Here is a 24,475-nt window from a genome sequence, read left to right as displayed (position 1 = left end):
CTGTTGTGTCTTTGTAAAAAGGGTTCTTTATACTGGTATTTTTGTTTGTTTGTTTGTTTTTTGGGTTTTGTGTGTGTGTGTGTGTGTATACACAAACTTATAAATTATATAATTTATATAACCCAGCATTTATTTTTTGGTTTTCTGGTGTTTTGTTTTTACTTTTTTTTTTAAAAAAAATCTTAAACATAAAGGATCTTGCTTGTCCTTGACCTTCCCAAACTTGTCCATATCACATCTTGGAATATGTTTTTCTCCTCTTTTGTTTAAAATTTTCCCATGTTAATTCATTGAAAAATAAGGATTTCCCACTACATCCTCAACATCTTCTTCAAATTTTTTGAGTTTTGGTCTAACAAAATTTGAAAGGCTAGCATCAAATTTCCCAGTTAAAGTCATCCTCCTGCTTCAATTCCCCAAGTGGCTAAGCCCAGAGATGCATACCACAGACTCTGCTATATATTCACTGCCTTTATCTCTTTTTAATGACTTCATTTCGAGTCTCTCTGCTGAAATATGACTTTATCAGATGTGACCCCCGGCTTGCCAACCCATCCCCCATTTGTCATCTGTCACTGAGATGTTCTCACAATCATGTATTAGGTTTTCATTTTCTACAGTTTTGTTTTCACATTTAAGGGAGTTTCCTCTCCCTCCTGACTAAATTTTTAAAAAAGATTTATTTGTTTATTTTATGTATATGAGTACACTGTAGCTGTCTTCAGACAGCTCAAGTAACAATACACTCTGATAGTAGTCACTGACTGAAGTAACAATACACTCTGATAGGAGTCACTGTCTCAAGTAACAATACACTCTGATAGTAGTCACTGTCTCAAGTAACAATACACTCTGATAGTAGTCACTGACTGAAGTAGCAATACACTCTGATAGTAGTCACTGTCTCAAGTAACAATACACTCTGATAGTAGTCACTGTCTCAAGTAACAATACACTCTGATAGTAGCCATTGCCTGAAGTAACAATACACTCTGATAGTAGTCACTGTCTCAACTAACAATACACTCTGATAGTAGTCACTGTCTCAACTAGCAGTACACTCTGATAGTAGTCACTGTCTCAAGTAACAATACACTCTGATAGTAGTCACTGACTGAAGTAGCAATACACTCTGATAGGAGTCACTGTCACAAGTAACAATACACTCTGATAGTAGTCACTGTCTCAAGTAACAATACACTCTGCATGGAAAGGGCACACCCACATGAAGATCTATTAAATTATGGTTTTCTTTATTAATTCTCAGAAGATGGTCTGTAGAATTAATGAACATGTTCATTTGGATCAAGAGATTTCATCCAGACCCTTGCTTCAGGAGACCGAGGGCTTTTCGGCTTTGCCTCATGTTTGGCAGGGGTTTGCTCTGTGTTTCCATTGTTCTAGAGAGGAATCCAGGTGGGGGTAAGACTGGGGCAATCACTTTTATGTGGATCTGGAAGAGACATTGAGTCTAGCAATCCCTAAATATTTTATTTATGAGGTATTTGTCTCATTTAAAAAAAAAACTTGTCACTTAAATAATGTCCAAATGTTAAAAATTAAGAAGTAAAAAATAAAAAAAATAACATGTTATGATAAAAAGGAGGTATAAAATTTTCAAAGGCTCATGCAACTTACAAAATATTAGTCAAAATACCTATGAATTTTATCGTGGACAATCATGCAGCTAAGCACAGGTTTACGGAAAGGTATAGACATTCTAACAGCTCAGAGAAGAGCTCATGTGTGGACAGTCAGAGAAATCCTAAACTGTTAAATACTCGAGCAGGCCTTGAAGGGCGGTAAAATCCTGGCAACAAATGGTTTAGAGGGAACAGTAAAGGAAGACTGAATCAAAGAATTTATGTAGGAATATTACAGCATTTTATGAGCTGCTGGATATATGGACTTGGTTACAAGAAATATGAAGACATTACGGTGAAGGGTTTGCAGTCAATCCACAAATGTCTTTGGAATTGAGCTACGAGGAATGTCTTCCTTGCACGGGCTGTGAAACCTGTGAGGAAATGGCTGTAGATATCTGTCTTTTCAAGCCACCATGCTATTCAGCAGAAAGACAAAGCGACTACATTGGCCATAGGCACATAACCCGTCACATTCTCAATTACATCACCTAGGCCACAGCAAAAGCAGCAGCAGAAATGGGGAATGAGCAGCATCACTGTACTGCATCGACCCATGTTCTAACTCTAAGACGATCAGGACAAACATACCACACTCTGGTTAAGGTACGTAATGCCTGACACTTTTTTTCCCCAATTAAACTAAGAAGGTAATTGTACTAGACCACACAGAGACGAGCGTTAGAAGGAAGTGAGAAGCTTGGTGTATGGTTAGCTTTAAACACGGTCAGTAAGAGGCTTGTGGTATAACTTTTGAAAAGACACGTAGTCAGTGACACAAACAGAATTAGTGCTTCTGCTACTCGTGTGGTGTAAGCCACCCAGAGCTGTGGGCCAGGGAAGACAAAAACAGATCTGCAAGATGGAACTGAACTATAAACAGAAGAAAATGTTACCAGAAGATTGGTCAAATTACACATGTCAGATACCTTTGGGTTTCTTTTCAGTTGACTTTTGGCAACTCTTACCTCGAACCACAAGGTCAGCTGAAGCTGAAGAGTTGTCCACGATTGTCTGCGCCGTGCACGTGTACCGGCCTGCATGTTTCAGTTGTGCATTTCGGATGAGCAGCTCCCCATTGGCGTCGAGCTATGAACAAACCCAGCAACTGTTCAGTCAGTATTTCCATTAACCACACAGCGTTAGGATACAGAGACACAGTGCATTCTCCTATTAAGAAATGTCTGGAAACAGAGGACTGCCTTTTTTGGCCTCAATGGGAGAGGATGCACCTAATTCTGTAGAGACTTGATATCCTAGGAAGAGAGGATACTGGTGGAGTACCACCTTCTCAGAGGCGAAGGGGAGAGGGGGTATGAGAGGAAAAACTCTGGGAGGGGGGACTGAGAGGGGCCAATATTTGGGATGTAAATAAAAAATAATTATTAATAATACAAATAAAGAGAACAGAAGAGAGGAGGAAGCGGCAGTATCTGTTATAAATATGCTAAGTGTATGTTTTTGTTCAGTTTCTGCTGTAGCCTTAGTTTTCCAACTGAAAACTAAAGAAACTGAGCTTCAGGCCTTCTTGGCTGTGCTGTCTTTGGCATTCTGACAGAGAACAGCGCTGAGGGAAAGCCAAGGATGGGGCTAGTTGATTGGTGTCATTTTTCTTTCTTATTATTGAGATTATAATATAAATATAACATCCCCTCCCTTTTCCTCTCATGCACCCTTCTGCACTCTCCTTCAAATCCATGGCCTCTTTGTCTTCTCACTAATTGTTACTGCATGCATGTGTATATATGCATTCGCATTCCCAAATATAACCTATGCAATCCATATGTAACTTGCTTCTTTTAAAGAAAACTATTAGTGTCTAAAAATCTGAGTGATATCAATGTGAGTGAATGAATGTTTCAAGGCTGAGAACTGTTAATTTTGTTTTGCAAAGCTGAGTAAATTGACTGAATTCAGGCTGTTCCACAGTTCATCTTACAGATTCTGAAAGCTTACAGAAATATTCGGACAGATGGTGATTGCACTGAAATATAAGTTGCCAGCAAATCATAAACTATACAAGGATATGTGTGTGTGTGTGTATGTAAATTATATATAGATATGTATCATATATGTGTATATACACATATATCTATATGAATTTTGACAGTGGCAGTAAGAAATTATGTTAATTTCTAAGAACACACAATATTTAATGAATATCTATTGTGTACCATACTAGGCCTTGCAATAGAGACAGACAACGCCTTCCATCCCACTGTTTCCTGGTAGAAGCTTCATAACAAGGTTTCATTGTGTACACATTATTGGAAATGGATGTCAGACTTCGAGTACCCAAGCATGCTGACTGGGGTCACCCCATTTTAATGCAAGTGAAACCTTGCTGTGACTCTTTCTCATTACTTACAAAATGCTTTCTTAGCTGAAAATTTGGGGAAATTCGAGCTTTAAATTGATCTTTGATTTTCCTATTAGACGCAAATAGTTGTTTCCCATTCTAATCGTACAGAATTAGTTTCATTCACGATTCATGGTCTGGGTTGAGACTCATGCAAGCATTACTTATGTGAAATGTTGGGTTATCTCTTTTTAAGTTTGAGCACATGTGGAGTGAATGTTCTGCTTGGCCAGAGGTTCTGCTACACGCTGCATTCTCTGCTATGCTCATCTTCAAACCTTTGGATTTGTAGTCTTTACTTGGCTGAGGAGGTGGAGAATCAGAGCTACAAAGTCTGGCAGGATTGGTTTATTGCTTGGAATACAGTACTAATATGCCCATATATAAGGCACAGCAGCCGGCCCCGGGTATTTGTCCATCTTGGTGAGCAGTGAGTGATCATCTTTTTCTTTAATGAGAAGCTGCCCTCTGCTCTTAAATCCCCTTTGTGGGAAACACTGCCACTCACACAGGCCTTTATTTAACTCTTCTGGGAATTGTGATCTTTCTCTTCATATCATCACAAATAATTAAAAATCAAAAACCACGAATTGTTTTATGCCAAAGTCATATCCACTAGATCTTTGAACGAGTTCTACATGTTTCAAAATAAGAATAATAATATTATTCTATTAACTTTTTTGAGAGTTTCATACAACACTTTGATCACTTTTACACCCTCACACCTAGTAGAAGCTTTAATTTAAGCCCATTTAGAGTCAACTCTGTTTTAATATTAGAGCCTGAGAAGGCATTGACAGAATGGCACAGGAATTTTAAGAACGTCAACATGCAGCCCTGTTGCCGAATATCTGGTGAAGGCATGCTGCTGAAACTCTGCAGCAGGAAAACAGAGGTAACGTGCACACATCCTTTCTAGGAGCGTGTGTATGTATGAAATACTTTTTGACGTTTTTACAAAGGCAGCTAAGGCTTTCCATCCCAAGGCGAAACTGTGGTTCTCCGTGGCGGTTGGCAGAACGCTTACAAAGCAACTGAAGAGCATGGACCTCAGCACATTCTGGCCACAAATTAGATACGAATGTTCACTTATTTTCACTAAAAACCACAGCTTGGCTGAATCACAAAATTCTTCCCTTCAGATGAAGAGAGTTGAATCACATCCTGGAAATTGTGATGGCAGAGCTCGGGGGATATCCAGAGTATATATGTGGTTGACCACTGAGAAGTATCCCAAGTTTAAGTCAAAAGACTTCCAACCTAAAATTACCCACTCCTTGCTCTCTCCTCTGTTGTACACGAACTGCCAAAAAAATTGATTGCATTAAATATAAGTTAAATTATTACTAAATTGTCAGAACAAATTGTCTCACAAATAAGAGGCAAACAAGCAGCCTGGTAGACTCAAGCTTGCCTTGGTGCTTTCAAATTGAAGGGAGAAGAAAGGAATGCAAACAGAAATTATTAAATATGTCTAAGGAGTTTGCAATACACGAAGTAAGACTCTTTTGGTTTTTGTTCTTGGCTGTCTAGACAACAACTACAGCAGGAGCATCACAGGCCGCCTCCCATGCCAGCAGCATCCACAGAATCCTCTAACAGCAGCAGGAGCATCACAGGCCGCCTCCCATGCCAGCAGCGCTCCGTGGCTCCTCTAATAGCAGCAGGAGCATCCTGGGCAGCCTCAGCAGCCACAGGCTCCTCTAACAGCAGGAGTTCAGTCTGAGCTGCAGGGTGCCTCTGGAGCCGCTGAAGGGCTTTACATGCACACAAGTACTCTGAGCTGGAACACCATGGAAGATACATTTGTTGACCAATTCCGGGCAGTCTTTTCATATTTGATGCCAGGATCTAGTTTCCTTCCTTAATATGTTACTGTATTAAGTGGTTTTCCTTTTTATGTTTGAAACACATCGAAGTAGCAAAATCGTACTCACCGACTGATGGTCACGCCATGAACTGTTCACTCTCTCTCTCGTCCCATTGCTTAGTTGTGCCCACTGTCCCTCTTTTTATCTAATGTCACTCTGTCTAGCTCTGCACACCGAGAATACTGACATCACCTTCTCGGGCACCACTTGGCACCTTAAGGACTCTTGACACTGGCACCTTGAATTTCAAAATCTATACTTTCACACATGCAACTGTCACTAGTTCTCTAATACCTTTTCTATTTAAATTAAGACTAATTTTAATAATGAATCATTTTAATTCACTAAGTCTGAATTTTTGAATATTAAAACACTAAGTAAGGCACGTCATCAAATGTTTAAAACCTCAGATATGAAAGGGAAGCTGTAATTATTGAAGAGATTGTTCAAGGGTTTCCTGGAAATGTTGATACAATATAGTCTGCTGACTGCAGAACTCATTTTTTGACCAATTGGCCCATTTTTAAAGAAAACATATAATGAGATTTTTGTTCGAGGTCCCTGCTAAGCAGTTTGAATAAGGAAGAATACGTAATAACTTTGAACCCTGTAGATTTATTTTAGAGTTGGAGGAAAACATAGATAGGACTTAATTCATATGGATGGTTTCCTTGGTTCTTATTAGCCTTAGAGTTCTCAGTATCTCTATAAGAAGGAATGAGGGAATCCCCATAGGTAGTGCTCTTTGGCATCCAGTAAACTGCAAACACACATGCACACACATGCACACACACATACACACACACACATACACACACATCTACATACATACCATTTCATAACAGCAATCTCACTACCTTTACTGTATATTGGTATACTGCTTTTAATTATATTTCCTTATAGATATAATTATATTTTCTTAGTGATTTTGCTAAAAAAAAATTTGTGTGTATGTGTGTGTGCCCTCAGAATCCAGAGAGTAAGCATAGTGAGCACGGTGGTATACCCCTGAACCCTGCACTGAAGCTTTCTGCCCAGCCAGCCACATCTATAAACATTGGTTCTCAGCTAGTGAGAGGCAGTGTCTTAAAAATATTAAATAAAATTTGCATATCTGAGGAAAGACATCTAAAGTTGATCTCTGGCCTCCACGTGCATACACATGCATAAGTACATGTAGCCATACCACAGGCAATCCCCTTCACATGTAGACATTCCCACAACGTACACAAAAGAGCAAAGGCCTATTGCTGTATGTGCTAATTTGATTGATTAGCACTAACATCAATAAACATTTAAGGACTCGACAAATGTGACTTGCTAAGCAGCAACTTGGGCTGGTCCACTCTCCACTTGGTGATTTCAGTTTTTTAAAGAAGCCAGATGAACTATAAAGTACATTTTTCCTCCTACTTGTTTGCTGCCAGGAAAAAGAAAAAGAAATAAGGAAAAACAGGAGTTATATGCAGCTTATAGCTGGTAGTGTGTGACATTGAGGTGACTATGTGCATCATGCTTACCCTGATGTGAACCCTTGAACCCAGGGTTCAAATCTCCAATTCTGTCTTTGATCTAATTGCATTGACCTACTCTAGTTCCTTGTGCTATAACTTAGTTTTTTAAGTTTCTCAGGATGATTTTTAAACCCCATTTGTTGACTCCATTCTGTATCTAAATAACACCTGGAAACCTTCAATTTCTTATTCAACAGAAGAGAGAGAGGGAGAGACAGAGAGAGGGGGGAAGACAGAGACAGAGACAGAGAGAGACAGACAGAGAGAGAGAGAGATTAAAACAACAAAGATGCCTTCCAGTTTCCTGGAGCTGATCATGTGCCATAGTACTCCATACCCAAATACCTCAGTCTCCTAGGACTTCAGACAAGCCAGTGAGCACAGGTAAGATCACTACTTCTGCTCCAAGGGACCAGCGTGGAGCCCTCAGGACATAGGAAACAAGGAGCAGCTTAGGATAAAATCTTACCCGTTTCCATCTGCACCTGGGGCTGATCCTGTGGCACAGTGTCCATAGCTGATCCTCTACCACAGCTCTCCATACCCAAATACTATGGGGAGAGAGCTGGTCTCCCAGGAGTGCTGACTCAACTGTGAGCGCAGGTAAGACCACCACTTCTGCTCAAATTCCTGGCCCAAGAGAGACGCTCCCTGAGCCATCAGGACACAGGAACCAAGGAACTTTCAGGAACAGGATCTTTCTAGTTTCTGTCTACACTGCAGAGCTGATTCTGTGCCACAGCTAACCCTACCCAAATTCCTCCCTGAGAGAACTGGTTTCCCAGGAGTCCTGACACACAGGCTTTCAGAAAGGACAAGCCACAGTCAGAGACAGCAAGACCAGATAACACCATAGATAACCAGATGGGGAGAGGCAAGAGCAAAAACAAAAACCAAGGCTACTTGGCATCATCAGAACCCAGTTCTGCCATCACATTGAGCCCTGGAAACCCCAACAAACTGGAAAGCAAGATTCTGATTTGAAATCACACTTCATGATGGTAGAGGACTTTAAGAGCCATAAATAACTCCCTTAAAGAAATACAGGAAAACACAGGTAAACAGGTAGAAGACATTACAGAGGAAACACAAAAATCCCTTAAAGAATTATAGAAAAACACAACAAAATAGATGAAGGAATTGAACAAAACCATCCAGGAGCTAAAAATGGAAATATAAACAATAAATAAATCACATAGGGAGACAACCATAGGGAGACAACCTTGGAGATGGAAAACCTAGGAAAGAGATCAGGAGTCACAGATGGAAGCATCACCAACAGAATACAAGAGACAGAAGAGAGAATCTCGGGTGCCAGAGATACCATAGAAAACACTGACACAACAGTCAAAGAAAGTGCAAAATCTAAAAAGCTCCTAACCCAAAACATCCAGGAAGTCCAGCACACAATGAGAAGATAAAACCTAACAATACTAGGTATAGAAGAGAATAAAGATTCCCAACTTAAAGGACCAGTAAATATCTTCAACAAAATTATAGAAGAAAACTTCCTTTACCTAAAGACAGATATGTCCATAAACATACAAAAGGCCTACAGAATTCCAAATAGATAGGACCAGAAAAGAAATTTCTCCAGTCACATAATAGTCAAAACACCAAATGCACAAAACAAAGGATATTAAAAGCAGTAAGGGAAAAGATCAAATAACATATAAAGAAAGGCAGACCTATCAGAATTGCACCAGAGTTCTCAGCAGAGACTATGAAAGATCCTGGGCAGCTGTCATACAGACCCTAAGATAACACAAATGCTAGCCCAGGCTACTATACCCAGCAAAACTCTCAAATAGATGGAGAAACCAAGATATTCCATGACAAAAACAAATTTATATAATACCTTTCCACAAATACAGCCCTACAAAGGATAATAAATGGGAGAAACCAACACAAGAATGGAAACTACACTTTAGAAAAAAGCAAGAAAGTAATTTTCTTTCAACAAACCCAAAAGAAGTTAGCCATACAAACATAAAACTAACAGAAAGCAAAACTCATTATTCCTTAATATCTCTTAACAACAAAGGACCGAATACCCCAATAAAAAGACATAGAACAACAGAGTGGACACGTAAAGAAGACCCAGCATTTTGCTGCACACAGGAAACATGCCCCAGTGTCAAAAAAAAAAAAAAAAAAAAAAAAAAAGACACTACCTCCGAGTAAAGGGCTAGAAAACAATTTTCTAAGAAAACAGTTCCAAGAAACAAGCTAGAGCACCCGTTCTAATATCAAATAAAAGCAATTTTCAGCCAAAAGCTACCAAAAAGGATAAGAAAGAGCACTTCATACTCATCAAAGGAAAAACCTACCAAGAGGAACTCTCAATTCTGAACATTTATGCTCCAAATGCAAGGGCACACACATTCATGTAAGAAACTCTACTAAAGCTCAAATCACACATTGCACCTCACGCAATAATAATGGGGGACTTCAACACCCCACTCTAATCAATGGACAGATCATGGAAACACAAACTAAACAGAGACACATTGAAACTAAGAGAAGTTATGGACCAAATGAATTTAACAGATATCTATAGAACATTTTATCCTAAAACAAAAAATTATACCTTCTTCTCAGCAACTCATGGTACCTTCTCTAAAACTGACCATATAATTGGTCACAAAGCAGGCCTCAACAGATACAAGATGGTTGAAATAATTTCATGCATCCTATCAGATCACCATGGAGTAAGTAAGGCTGGTCTTTTTTGTTTGTTTGTTTGTTTTTTTGGGTTTTTGGGTTTTTTTTTGGGGTTTTGTTTGTTTGTTTGTTTGTTTTGTTTTTTTGGATTTGGTTTTTTTGAGACAGGATTTCTCTGTATAGCCCTGGATGTCCTGGAACTCACTCTGTAGACCAGGCTGGCCTCAAACTCAGAAATCCACTTGCCTCTGCCTCCCAGAGTGCTGGGTTTACAGGCGTGTGCCACCACTGCCTGGCAAGGCTGGTCTTCAATAGCAACAAAAACATCAGAAAGCCCACATACCCATGGAAGCTGAACAACGCCCTATTCAATGATAACTTGGTCAAGAAAGAAATAAAGAAATTAAAGACATTTTAGAATGTAATGAAAATAAAGACCCAACATACCCAAACTAATGGGACACAATGAAAGCAATGGGAAGAGAAAAACTCATAGCCCTGAGTGTCTACAAAAAGAAACTGGAGAGAGCCTACACTAGCAGCTTAACAGCACACCTGAGAGCTCTAAAACGAAAAGAAGCAAATACACCCAAGAGGAGGAGAAGGAAGGAAATCATCAAACTCAAGGCTGAAATGAACCAAGTAGAAACAAAAAGAACTATACAAAGAATCAACAAAACCCGGAACTGATTCTTTGAGAAAATCAAGATAGATAAACCCTTAGCCAGACCAACCTGAGGGCACAGAGATAGTATCCGAATTAACAAAACCAGAAATGAAAAGGGAGATATAACAACAGAATCTGAGGAAATTTAAAAAAAAAAACATCTGATCCTACTACAAAAGCCTATACTCAACAAAACTGGATGAAATGGACAATTTTCTAGGCAGATACCAAATACCAAAGTTAAATCAGGATCAGATAGACTATCTAAACAGTCCCCCCCCCAAAGAAATAGAAGCAGTCATTAAGAGTCTCCCAACTAAAAGGCCCAGGGCCAGATGGTTTAGTGCAGAATTCTATCAGACCTTCAAAGAATACCTAATACCAATACTAAGCTGGCTGGCAGCTCCCAAACTCTTCCGATCGCTACCTCCGGCCTTTGTTCCTGTGAACAATAGGCTCCGCACCTCGACTACTGACACCGCCCCAAGGCGGTGTTTACCTGACTCGCCAGTCTGAAGGCAGGCGACCCGCTGAGACCTGGAGCCAGGAGAATTCACAGGAACGCCTTTGAAGCGACCGACTTCTGGGGGGGGGGTGGTCGATCCCCCAAAATACTATATAACTTGCCTTAAAATTATTAAAACCAGTCTTGACTGGAATTCCCGCCTTGACTCATGTCTCTCCGCCTCCCTGTCCCTGTAACCTCAAAATTCTCTTAACAGGTAACCCGGTTCACATGTAGCTGCTGGCAGACTACATAATTGGCGCCTGAACGTGGGAAAACCTGGTACGGGAGAATTTCCTGAGGTAACCCTATCGAGCGAAGCTTCGCAGAAAAGGTGATAAGGAATGGTATCCGCACGGTAAGCAACATAGAGGTCAAAAACTAGCGCTAGTGGAAAATTTTTTCTATTGTTGTGAGTGCAGAGGGATACGGGTTTTTCAAGCAAACTGTGTTGACCCGGCACAGTGGCCGCTTGGGTTGAAAAGATAGGGAAAAATGGGACAGGAAAGTTCGCGCGAAATTTGCGCCCGCAATATTCAAGAGTTGCTTCAGGCGAAAGGGATAGGGTTTGAAGAAGAAAGATTAGAGGATTTCTTGGACCAGATATATTCTTGTTGTCCTTGGTTCCAAGAAAAACGAATGCTAAATGAGAGAACTTGGGTGAGAATTGGTAATTCACTAAAGGCAGCCAAGGCAGACAATATCACTCTCTGCCTCTGGACTCTTATTAAAGATATCATAGATGAAGGAGGTCTGGAAGAATTAGGTGTCATTCCAGAAATTGAGGATTCTCAAGTAGAAAGCCTTATAGAGAGGATCCCTGTTAGAGAAGACTCTCCACACCCTAAGTCTCGTAAACACAGAGACAGTTCTGATGAGTCTATTGTAAGAAAAAAAATAGCTCATCCCGAGAAAGGAGCAACTGAATTTCATGGAGAAGATTGGCCCCCTGTAGCGCCATCTGCTCCGCCTATGACCTTGATGGCAGAGGCCGAGATCCAGAAGGACATGCAATTACAAAAGTCAGAGTTTGAAATTAAGTTGCAGAAATTGACTAATGAGTTACAGGAGCTAAAAAGGGTCTCTAATACTAGAGAGAACAATAACTCGGAGACCCGCCAGTCGCCATTAGAAAGAGTTATAAACCAGGCCCGCGGGGAGGGCCAGGATACGTCAGAAATCTTAGCTTTTCCAGTCCTTGAGATAGAAGACCAGGACAATATCAGACCTTGGAATTTAAAGTGATAAAAGAATTAAAGCTAGCCGTAGCCCAGTACGGCCCGACAGCCCCCTTTACACAGGCGTTATTGGATACTGTGATAGAGTCGAATTTAACTCCACAGGATTGGAAAACGCTGTGCAAAGCCACGTTGTCAGGGGGAGATTTCTTGCTTTGGAGTTCTGAATGCCGTGAGGCTAGCAAAAGAACCGCCGCCACTAACACTCAGGCAGGCCATCCAGAATGGAATGCTGAGATGTTACTGGGGGAAGGCCTATATGAAGGAAATAATAACCAGATGGGGTTTCCCATCGCAGTGTATGTGCAGATTGTGGTGGCCGCCTGCCGTGCATGGAATCTTTTACCATCTAAGGGAGATCTTAGTGGAAATCTAACAGCTGTGAAACAGGCTCCCGACGAACTCTTTCAAGATTTCCTAGATTGATTGCTAAAAACGGCTAATAGAATTTTTGGAAATTCTCAGGCAGAGAATCCACTGGTTACTCAACTAGCCTATGAGAATGCTAATGCGGCCTGCCGGATTAGCTATGGCTGCAGCGCTGCAGGGAACCACAATCCAGGGAATCCTTTCGCAGAGACGAGGGAATAGAAGGTGTTTTAAATGTGGTAGTCTGGGTCATTTTAAAAGTGATTGCCCTGATAATAAGACTACTATAAACGGGCAATCAGGTGGTCCACCAGGAACATGCCATAAGTGTAGAAAAGGAAATCATTGGGTGAAGGGATGCAAGTCCAAAACTACCTTCCAAGGCAGACCCGTGTCGGGAAATGGGGGGAGGGGCCAGCCCCAGACCCCGATGCATCTAGGACGAACAGTCTGTGGGGCACAGCTGCTGCCGAGCCAAGGAAATCCATCTTTGAACTCGCCAGAGCTACACCAGGAAGTGCAGGATTGGACCTCTGCAGTGTATTCCATGCCATACTAGCGCCAGAGATGGGTGTTCAGGTTTTGCCCACGGGAGTCTTCGGACCATTACCTGAAGGCACTTGGGGATTGCTGTTAGGACGAAGCAGTTCTACTGTAAAAGGACTGCAGATTTATCCAGGGGTCATAGACAGTGACTATGAGGGAGAAATAAAAATTATGGCTGCTTCCCCTCATGGTGTCATAACTATACCGGCTAATCAAAGAATTGCTCAGCTAGTTTTGGTTCCTTTACATCCACTGCCTTCCAAATTCATTAAAGATAAAAGAGGGGAGGAGGGCTTTGGCTCCTCCGGAGTGTTTTGGGTTCAATCTATCACAAATAAAAGACCTAACCTTAAATTGACTATTGAAGGAAAGAGTTTTGAAGGATTAATAGATACGGGAGCTGATGTTACAATTATTAAGGGACAGGATTGGCCGTGTAGTTGGCCATTGTCTGAGACCCTAACGCATCTCCAAGGTATCGGTTACGCAAATAACCCCAAACAGAGTGCGAGACTTCTAACTTGGAAAGATGCAGAAGGGAATTCAGGACAAATTCGGCCTTTTGTGATGCAGAACTTGCCTACTACCCTCTGGGGTAGAGACCTCCTATCTCAGATGAATTTAATCTTGTGTAATCCAAATGAAATCGCCTCTAAGCAAAAGACAGGGTCGGAGGAATCCGTACCTGCTCAGGGGCTTGGAAATGAAGGACAAGGCACTAGAAAGTTTAAAAACCCTCAGGCAAACCCTAACTCTAAAAGTCTGGGGCATTTTCAGTAATGGCCACTATCTTGCCTGCACCCCACGCCGATAAAATTCAATGGCTTAGTGATAATCCTGTGTGGGTTGATCAGTGGCCTTTATCTAAGGAGAAATTGGAGGCCGCCTCTTTGCTAGTGCAGGAACAATTAAAGGCGGGGCATTTAATAGAGTCATTATCTCCATGGGACACGCCAATATTCGTAATTAAAAAAAAATCCGCAAATGGAGATTGTTACAGGATTTAAGAAAGGTAAATGAAACAATGTTGCCCATGGGAACCTTACAAGCGGGTCTTCCATCCCCCGTGGCTATCCCTAAAGGGTTTCATAAAATAGTCATAGATTTAAAAGACTGTTTCTTTACCATTCCATTGCACCCTGAGGATTGCAAAAGGTTCGCGTTCAGCGTTCCTTCTATTAACTTTACAGAGCCTATGAAAAGGTTTCAGTGGACAGTGCTTCCTCAGGGTATGGCTAACAGCCCGGCTTTATGCCAGAAATTTGTAGCACAGGCCATCCAGCCTGTGAGACAGAAATGGCCAGATATTTACTTTATCCATTTCACAGATGATTTTCTAATTGCAGGAAAAAATCCTCAGACCTTGCTTTTATGTTTTAAAGATTTACAGCAAGCCTTGGTCGCCAAAGGGTTACAGATAGCGCTGGAAAAGGTTCAGATCCAGGAGCCATATAATTATCTGGGTTTTAAACTTACAGACCAGGCAATTTTTTCCCAGAAGATAATTATCCGCAGGGACAATTTGAAAACTTTAAATGATTTTCAGAAGTTATTGGGTGACATCAATTGGCTTCGGCCGTATTTAAAGCTTACAACAGGAGAATTGCAACCTTTGTTTGATATTCTTAAAGGGGATGCTGATCCGACATCTCCTAGGTTATTAACTTCAGAAGGACTTTTGGCTTTACAGACAGTGGAGAAAGCTATTGAAAATCAACTTGTTACCTATATAGATTATTCTTTACCTCTGCATCTGCTAATTTTTAATACTACTCACTCGCCTACAGGTTTATTATGGCAAAAGGCCCCTCTGATGTGGATTCATTTGAGGGTGTCTTCAAGGCGTAATATTTTGCCATATTTTGAGGCGGTGGCCCAAGTAATTATGCTTGGTAGAAAGCAGGCGCTAACTTATTTTGGCAAGGAGCCGGACGTTATTATTCAACCTTACAGTGTAAATCAGGATGAATGACTAAAACAGCATAGCACAGATTGGCTGCTAGCTCAAATTGGTTTAAAAGGGTGTATAGATAATCATTATCCTCAAGACAAGTTAATAAAGTTTTTAAATATGCATGAGGTTGTATTTCCTAAAATGACATCTCTACGGCCGTTGCAGAACGCACTCCTAATTTTCACAGACGGCTCGTCTAAAGGAAAAGCCGGATATCGTATTAACAATCAACAGGTGATCGTAGAAACGTCTGGGTTATCCGCTCAGTTATCAGAGCTTACAGCAGTGCTGTGTGTTTTTCAAACTGTAAATAGTACGTTTAATCTTTTTACTGACAGTGCTTATGTTGCATTTTCTATACCGCAATTAGAAACCTGTGGCACATTTAATTTTAATACGCCAGCTGGATCCTTGTTTTCACAATTGCAAGGTATCATTCTTGCTAGGAAAAATCCTTTTTATATAGGACACATCAGAGCCCACTCAGGTCTTCCTGGACCTCTGGCTCAGGGTAATGAGTGCATTGACAAGGCGCTAATAGGACAAGCCTTGGCACTCACACCCATAGAATTGGCAAAACGTGATCATGATAAATTTCATCTTTCTAGTCATAGGTTGAGACTCCGTCATAAAATCACAAAGGAACAAGCTAGAATGATTGTAAAGCAATGCCCTAATTGTCTCACTTTAGCACCAGTGCCCCACTTAGGGGTTAATCCACGTGGCCTTATGCCCAATCAAATTTGGCAAATGGATGTAACTCACTATGCAGAATTTGGGAAATTAAAATTTATACATGTTTGCATTGATACGTGCTCGGGACTCATTTTTGCTTCCCTGCATACGGGAGAAGCCTCTAAAAATGTAATTGATCATTGTTTACAAGCCTTTAATACCATGGGATTACCCAAAGTCATTAAGACAGACAATGGACCAGCCTACACTGGTAAGAACTTTATCTCATTTTGCAAGGAATTTAATATAAAACTTAAAACTGGAATTCCTTATAATCCAATGGGGCAAGGAATCGTGGAGCGTGCCCATCGCACACTTAAAAATTGGCTTATTAAAACTAAGAAGGGGAATCTATATCCTCCTCGGTCCCCTAAATCACATCTTGCCTTTGTTTTATTCGTTTTAAATTTTCTCCAAACGGATGCTAAAGGTCAGTCTGCTGCAGACCGACACTGGCATCCAGCTACTTCCAATTCCTACGCCATGGGTAAGTGGCGGGATCCCTTAAATAATTCATGGAAAGGCCCAGACCCCGTTTTGATCTGGGGAAGAGGGTCTGTTTGCATTTTCTCCCAGGAAGAAGACGGAGCGCGTTGGTTACCAGAGAGATTGGTAAAACAGGTAAATTCCACCCCCAAAAGTGTTGGTAAGTATAATTAATTCAAAAGGCTGTTTTTCAAGCCGTGTTCCACTTACTTGGGAAGGTATAGTTCCTTTGTGTTCTTTCAAATTAAGTTGCAAGCCAGGCCTCTTGCCTGAGGCCACTGAATTTCAATTAAACTAAAACCGGTTTGAGCTTCCAAGACTAACCAAACAGGTTGTTCTTTCAATCTCCTTTTATATTTCAAGCAGATAACACTCAGAAGACGAAATTCCTTCAGCGATGGCTCCAGGTTGAGGATGGGTAGTATTACAGCCAGCCAGCGCTTATCCGCAGAGAATTTACTCTGCCGGTGGAATCCTCAGAGAGGAGGCTGCATGATACTCGGAACTATGCATGTTTGTTAATATAACAAACATGGGCATCAGTTGAGGTGCGAGGCGAGGCACTGCAAGGGAAAGGGAAAAAAATCCTGGCTCCGAGTTTCCCTGAAAAGCACGCCCAGCTGCATGGGGGTTTGACATCGAAAGACTGTCCTTGAATAAAAAAAAAAAAAAAAGGCGGTCTATCCCCCCCCCCAAAAAAGATGTCCGTAACGCTTAAGGGGGCTGGGCCTCTGCTTTCACTCACTGGTGAATGCCCGTCATCCATTGGATGAACTTAATTATTTCCACTGAGTTGTTAAAATTAATAATTAAGGGGGAATTGTCTCCTCCCCCCGCAACTAAGCTGGCTGGCAGCTCCCAAACTCTTCCGATGGCTACCTCCGGCCTTTGTTCCTGTGAACAATAGGCTCCGCACCTCGACTACTGACACCGCCCCCAAGGCGGTGTTTACCTGACTCGCCAGTCTGAAGGCAGGCAACCCACTGAGACCTGGAGCCAGGAGAATTCACAGGAACGCCTTTGAAGCGACCGACTTCTGGGGGGGGGGGGTGGTCGATCCCCCAAAATACTATATAACTTGCCTTAAAATTATTAAAACCAGTCTTGACCGGAATTCCCGCCTTGACTCATGTCTCTCTGCCTCCCTGTCCCTGTAACCTCAAAATTCTCTTAACAGGTAACCTGGTTCACATGTAGCTGCTGGCAGACTACAACCAATACTCTTCAAACTATTCCACAAAATAGAAACAGATGGAATGCTGCCCAGATCATTCTATGAAGCCACAGTTATTTTGAGTATTTTCTCTTGTAGATGGAATGAATGGTTTCTATCTAATCAAGAACTTTTCATAATTTCCTTTCATAAATGACTTCATAAGAGATTTTTTCTACTTCTATTATGTTTAATGCTCCAAATAGATTTTAAAAACTGAACAAAAAAGCCCAATAAAGATGTATAAATACCTGCTTGAGTTTCATTCTCTTTCTGTTCTCTCTTGATTGTCTAGCAGTAAAGTTCTTGCTCAGGATCAACACTATGTTTCATTTCTAATTAAAAAGTTGTTCCTCAAAATCCAAACACTTAAATGACCTATTCACAGAAGAGAAATCTGTTTTTCTAATGGTATGGTGTGATAACCACAGCCAGTGTTCTCACAGGTGTGAGCACATTGACAGCCAACAACATCCTCACACTTGCAATCACACAGCCATAGCACATCCACACACCTGCAACACCATGGCCAATACACACCTGCAAACACATGGTCCACGCACATCCTCACACCTGCCAACAACATCATCACACCTATAAACACAGTCAAAGCACAGCCTTTCACCTGCAAACACACAGTCAACGAATGTCCTCACATTTATAAACACTCTGACTGCAAACACACATCCTCACACTTGCAAAAATACAGTTAATATACATCCTTACACCTACAAACATACACACGATATGCACAGTATCACACCTGCAAACACACAGTCAATGAACAACTTCACACCTGCAAACACACAGCCCATGCACAACTTCACCCTTGCAAATAAACAGCCAATGCACACCCTTACAACTACAGACACACTGACAGCCAACAACATCTTTATACTTGCAAAAATACAATCTGTCCACATCCTCACACCTGCAAACACACACACACACACAGTCAATGCACAGTCTCACACCTGCTAGCACAGAGATAGAAAACTCACTCCCGGAAAGCCTGAAGGAAGTGCTTGTGGATCACCGTCAACTTTACTCTTGTAGCTGTGCAGGCTTGATTTGCCTCACAGTGCGAAGGCTGATAACAGTGTCTGAAGAGTAAAATAATTTGGATAATGTGGTGTAAATAGGTCATTAAACAATATTTTAAAATAATATATATGAGTTGAACATCACTGACTTTCAGTGTTTCCAACTAGCAGAGAATTATCTAAGTAGACATAGACAGGCATGGATGGCACATGCAGGCAGCAGCAGGACACAACTCTTTGGGCTTGTGTCTTTGGGCTTATTTAATCTGTCTAATCTTCAGTTTCCCTCCCTCTGAAATTAAGACAACCACATTAGCATTGACACCACTGGATCCTGCTGCTAGTAACAGTCATGTATGAGGAAGGCATTTAATCCCAACCTGACCAAACAGTATTCAATAGAAGCACCTTCCCATTTCTGTCAGAGATGAAATATCTAGAATAGTTCATCTCAAACTGCTACCCTGCTAAACCAATCAGTGATTTCATTAACAAAATGAGGTATGTTAACAGAAAGAGGGGGAAAAACGACTTATAGAATTTTAGCGGGACACAACTTCTCTATTACAAAATTTATCAAAAGTAGTCAAGGAGAATTACTCTGTTCTTTATCAAGCACTTTAAAAAAAAACATTTATTTATTATTATATGTGAGTACACTGTAGCTGTCTTCGGACAGCACCAGAGGAAAGTGTCAAATCTCATTACGGATGGTTGTGAGCCACAAAGGAGTTGCTGGGATTTGAACTCACAACCTTCAGAAGAGCAGTCAGTGCTCTTAACTGCTGAGCCATCTCTCCAGCCCCATCAAGCACTTAAGCATTCCATTATCCTTATAGAAGTGTTGTGAAAAAAAAATTGGTTTTAGAAACGGAATAAAATGGCATTTTTTAAGGTGGAAAGTTGCTGCTTAGAGAGCAGGGAGTCACAGAATTAAAGGTGAAAAATAACCCAGTGTCAGGTGATGTAGGATAGAGCTACTGAGGAACTGAGATGGCTTCTCTGGATTTTTAGCAAACCTGTAGTGACTTCCTGCTAGACTGAACTTTCAATACTGTAGTAAAGAAATCAGGAGGAGCCAGCCACAAGGTATCCATGTGCTTAATCAAGGTGGCTTCAGTGATGATGAGCATTCTGTCAAACAGGTGAAGGGAAATGATTGGAGGTGGGTGCCAAAATTAGGCAGCTATGGGCAGGGGAGTTGATTCAGCAGTAAAGGCAGCAGGCACGCAAGCCTGAAGACCCTCGTTTGTTCTCTAGGACCCACCTAAAGACCCGGACACAGTGGTGGGCATTTGTGCTCCATGGACTCCTTCAGTGACGTGGTAGACAAAGAACTGAACAGAAGCTCAGTGGCCAGCTAGCAGAGCATCAGAGAAAACCAAAACGGACCCTGCCTGCCGTAAGAGACCCTGCCTTAAGGTTCACAGACAGATGAACTCCTGATGCTCTCTTCTGAGCTCCATATGTGTGCCAGAGCATGTGTGTTCCCACACTCACAGATGTACATGTATGCACACATACATCACACACACATACACACACACACACAGTAGAATTTTATAAAAATTATGCAGCAATTAAAAAAACACTTTGCCCATCATTGGCCACCAGGAGTGAAGGGTAAAAATGAAACATGTATAAAAACTTAGAGTATTGGTGAATACATATGTATGCAGATAATCCCAAGATCTTTCTAGAAAAAGAAGTGTTTGACTGACATAAATTATAATTAAAATTAGTTTTAGTTGTATATTTACTCTCAGAGAGTAAGTTAAATTGGAAAATAAAAATAGTAGTAATTTTATAACTGGACACAGAAAATACAGCCTAATGGTTTGCCATCACGCCTTAGCAGAACGAAATGATGCAGGTAGGAGACTTTAATCAATCATTGTGCCAAACTGCTAATTTGTTAATATTTTATCTTTACATTAATTTTGTAAAAGCACAAATGAAACGCTTGCTAGCCATTATCACTCAAATCATAATATTCAGTGAGTTTTAAATAAGTAAATGAGGAGATAAATAATAAATGTTATGCATAGTAAGGACATTAATAAAAGGACAGTGTTAGTAGTCCTTTGCTTTGCTTTGTTTTGTTTCGTTGACAACATCAATGCTTAAAAGAAGTACACAGTAATGCCTTGTCACTTTCTTCTATGGACTCCACAGAGAAAAGAACTACAGTGAAAATTAGCATTGCACATATTCTCACAGGGTATTGGTAAATACAAAAAGATACACTTGTTCCATTTCATAAAGGTTTTTGCTTAAGTCAGTCCAGGTTATGAATCTTGAAACCTTATTCAAGGCTGCCATTTAGTGGTCAAACTGGAAACAGCAAGCTGAAATCAAAGCATGCATGATTTTTCAAGTGATTTATTTTTCCTTCAACTAAATTGGAAATGAAAATTCATGTAATTAAAATTGAAGTTTATAATCTACATTATGTTTAGCAATTGTTGGCAGAAATAATTACCAAACTGTGATGATGATTATGGCAACTGAAGAATTTTAAGGGTGTCTCTGGGGTGTCTCGGGGTGTCTCTGATTTTTTGAGTTTGTATGCATCTTTTCCAGTGTTTCAGTTGCCTTAGTGGACAGGTGCAGCAGATGGTTATAAACCAACAAATGCTTTCCCTGTATACAATGCCATCAAGAATTAAGAAAAATGTCATTTAAGTGACATGGACAAAGAGACTTTCTTGCCTATGCAATTCTGGGCAACAATCACAGCCACCTGTGCCCACACCACCCCTGAGCCACTGATGTCCCCACTGTGACTATGTCTGCACCCTCTAAGCTTCAGGTGGGAAATACTTGTTCTGAGAGACACAGAAGCCGGAGCTAGACATACGAATCGTCTCTCCAAGATTGTTAAACGTTTCTGATGCCGTCACTTAAATGTCGTTTAGTAGTGAGTTTGAACCCTGACTTTTGGCACAAATGAAACCTTTCCTGGACTTCTGTTAGGTTCAGAAGATAATTGCTTTGATCACTTACAGTATCTATTCTTATCCGGAGGTTATATATTCTTTTAAAGAATTCAACTCACCTCCCTTTCTTTGAAGTGGACATCTGATAACTTGATCCAGTTGTGTCTCATGTTATTTAACTGGCAAATATAGTTTGGCTTATCTGTTATCTGAGAGTAAGCCCGGCATTGAGAAATCCCAATACAGGGCCCCCAGGCAGCAAGCACTCCTCAGTGGACCAGCCGGGGCCAGCCACTTGCTCACCCTCTGTGGCTGTCATTGGCAGAGAGAGCAGGCACAGTCTTGTGACTACTTCACATCTCTGCTCCAACTCACCCTTTCTCCTTCAGCATGCTAACCACTTCTTTATTCCCTTCTTTTTTTGAAGTTACTAGGCTTTTATATAGTTTTATATATGTTTGCATAGGAAAAAATGTCTCCTCTGCCCCTCTTCTATTTCTTTTTCCCATTTATTCTTTTTCCCTATTTTTCTTTCTTATTTATGTCAAGTAACATAGGGTAATTATTATTTTAAAGAATGTACCTAGGCTCTAAATGTGAAGTTTCATGTTAATTAGGGTAATTTATGCCCCCAAATCTATTTATGCAGACTTCCCCAAAGCTACTCAATTTACTTTATAAGCTCCGCTTGTCATCTTTCCAGATGGTAGTTCTAAAATTATTCAGTTTATGAGACCGAAGGATCAAATGAGCTCAAAGTTTTGTTTCTCTAAGTAGCATGTCTGTTTATCTTACTCTTTCCCTTAAGATCAATAAAAATGGTGAGAATTGTCTTTTAAAAAATCTAATAATGGAAAGAAGAATTATCAAATTGACCAAGATTATGGTGTCAATTTCACTAGTGACAGGCAAGTCTACATTAGGTGAATTGTAAATGTTTTAGACTTGTAAGATCCAAGTAGAAAAATCTGTTTTCTATCTATTATGTTAATTTTTAGGTGTACTCTGGCTCAGAAACCAAATTCTCAGGTCTATGATTGGATTTCTGGTTACAGCTAGTCTGGGCATCATGGTGAACCTGCAGGGGCAGATACATTAACACTGAGGGAGTTGTGGTTGTGCATCTATCTTGAAATGCCCCTGTCCTGTTAAAGGAGAGCCTACTAGACTTAAAGAAGAAACCCGAGACAAGTAATTTGAAGGCAACTGGATAATCTAAAGCTTAATGTTATTATAATTTATAAACAGCAATAGAGATTTTTATGTGAAAATCCTGAAATATCGCACTGAGTTGACTTAATCGGTTGTGTACATTAACAGCTGAATTGAAGTTGATGTTCACACCCATTATTTTTGCTTTTGTTTTGTTTCTTGAGACAGGGTCTCAGTGTGTAGACCAGTCTGGCCTCCAGCCTAAGAATCTAAGATTCTTTTGACTCAGTATCCTAAGTGCTGAGGTATAAGTCAGATCAGCATATTTTTATTCATTGTTGTTATTGCTTTTCTGTAATATTAAAATGTTGAATGAGGATATATATATATATATATATATATATATATATATATATATATATATATATATATAATTGTATTTTGCCTACATACCCACTACCCTTCCATCTGTGCCCTACACCCTCTCATTTGCCCCTTCTTTCTACTCACATAGCTCCTTCCCATTCTCCACATATCTTCTAATTTTTTATAATTTAATTTTTTACTTATTCACTTTACATCACACTCACTGTCTCTCTCCTGGTCACCCCCTCCCACAATCCTTCCTCCATCCCCCACCCCTTCTCCTCTGAGCAGATTGGGGCCCCCTGGGTATCCACTCCCTACCCTGGTACTTCAAGGCTCTGTGAGGCTAGAGACTTCCTCTCCTACTGAGGCCAAACAAACTCAACACATCTTAATTAAGAGCACATGCCAAAGAGATACACAAGTTCTTAAGTAGTGACCTTTTCAGAGCAGAGAATGGCACAACTGGTAGAGCCAATTTGTCCTCCTGACAGTCTCAGCACCTTGTTAATCTCTGCAATGAAATCCCTGCATTGCTTCCCAGATGTCTCTCTAATCTCTGATTGCTGTGTTAGTTCACAAAGTTTGTAGAACATACAGTTTACACTTCTTAAAATAAACCATTTAATATTTTTCAAACCAGGCAGACTAGTTCAAGTCTTGAAACAAATATATTTCATTGATTTGTTACATTCACAGAATGAAATAAATTACTTTAAAAATGAGCATTATAACCTGGAAGAAGTTCAACGTTTTCTCTCATTCAAATTCCAAGGAAATTGCTGGGAGCCTGGGTACACATTTAATAGGGCAACGTTCACATCAATATAAGAATCATATAATTGGAAGGGAAAGGAAACTTAAAGATCAGCAGATATTTGAGAATATCTCCACCAAACTCTTTAACATTAGTCCTTTATAAATGTTTTAGAGTACCATGATTAATCTGAGAAAAATGAGAAGCTTTTCACATGACTGTCACCTCGATATAAAACTAAAACTATGGAAAATATTATTATATTTCTAAATTTTTACTTAATTATTTATCGTGTGTGTGTGTGTGTGTGTGTGTGTGTGTGTGTAAGCTTTGGTACATGATTCGCTAGAGAACAATCTTTTGGGGTTGGTCCATTCTTTCTGTTATGTGGGTTCTTAAGATTAAACTCAGGTCCACAGACTTGGTGGCTTACTTACCTACTAAGCTATTTCTC

The 24,475-nt window shown here is 40.4% G+C and overlaps 1 protein-coding gene across 1 annotated transcript in view; it reads right to left on the bottom strand.

The window, feature by feature from the left end:
* The window catches only part of Cntn1 (contactin 1), a 138,144-nt gene that overhangs the window by 65,967 nt on the left and 47,702 nt on the right, over positions 1 to 24,475 (bottom strand). The window contains exon 14 of the mRNA XM_052160364.1: positions 2,612 to 2,732. Within this exon, the coding sequence (XP_052016324.1) occupies positions 2,612 to 2,732 (121 nt within the window). The remainder of the gene's footprint in view (positions 1 to 2,611; positions 2,733 to 24,475) is intronic.

The sequence above is a fragment of the Apodemus sylvaticus genome, chromosome 17 (assembly GCF_947179515.1).
Source record: "Apodemus sylvaticus chromosome 17, mApoSyl1.1, whole genome shotgun sequence".
NCBI lineage: Eukaryota > Metazoa > Chordata > Mammalia > Rodentia > Muridae > Apodemus > Apodemus sylvaticus.
The sequence above is the reverse complement of the archived record's forward strand: the minus strand, read 5'-3'. Positions and strand labels throughout refer to the sequence as shown.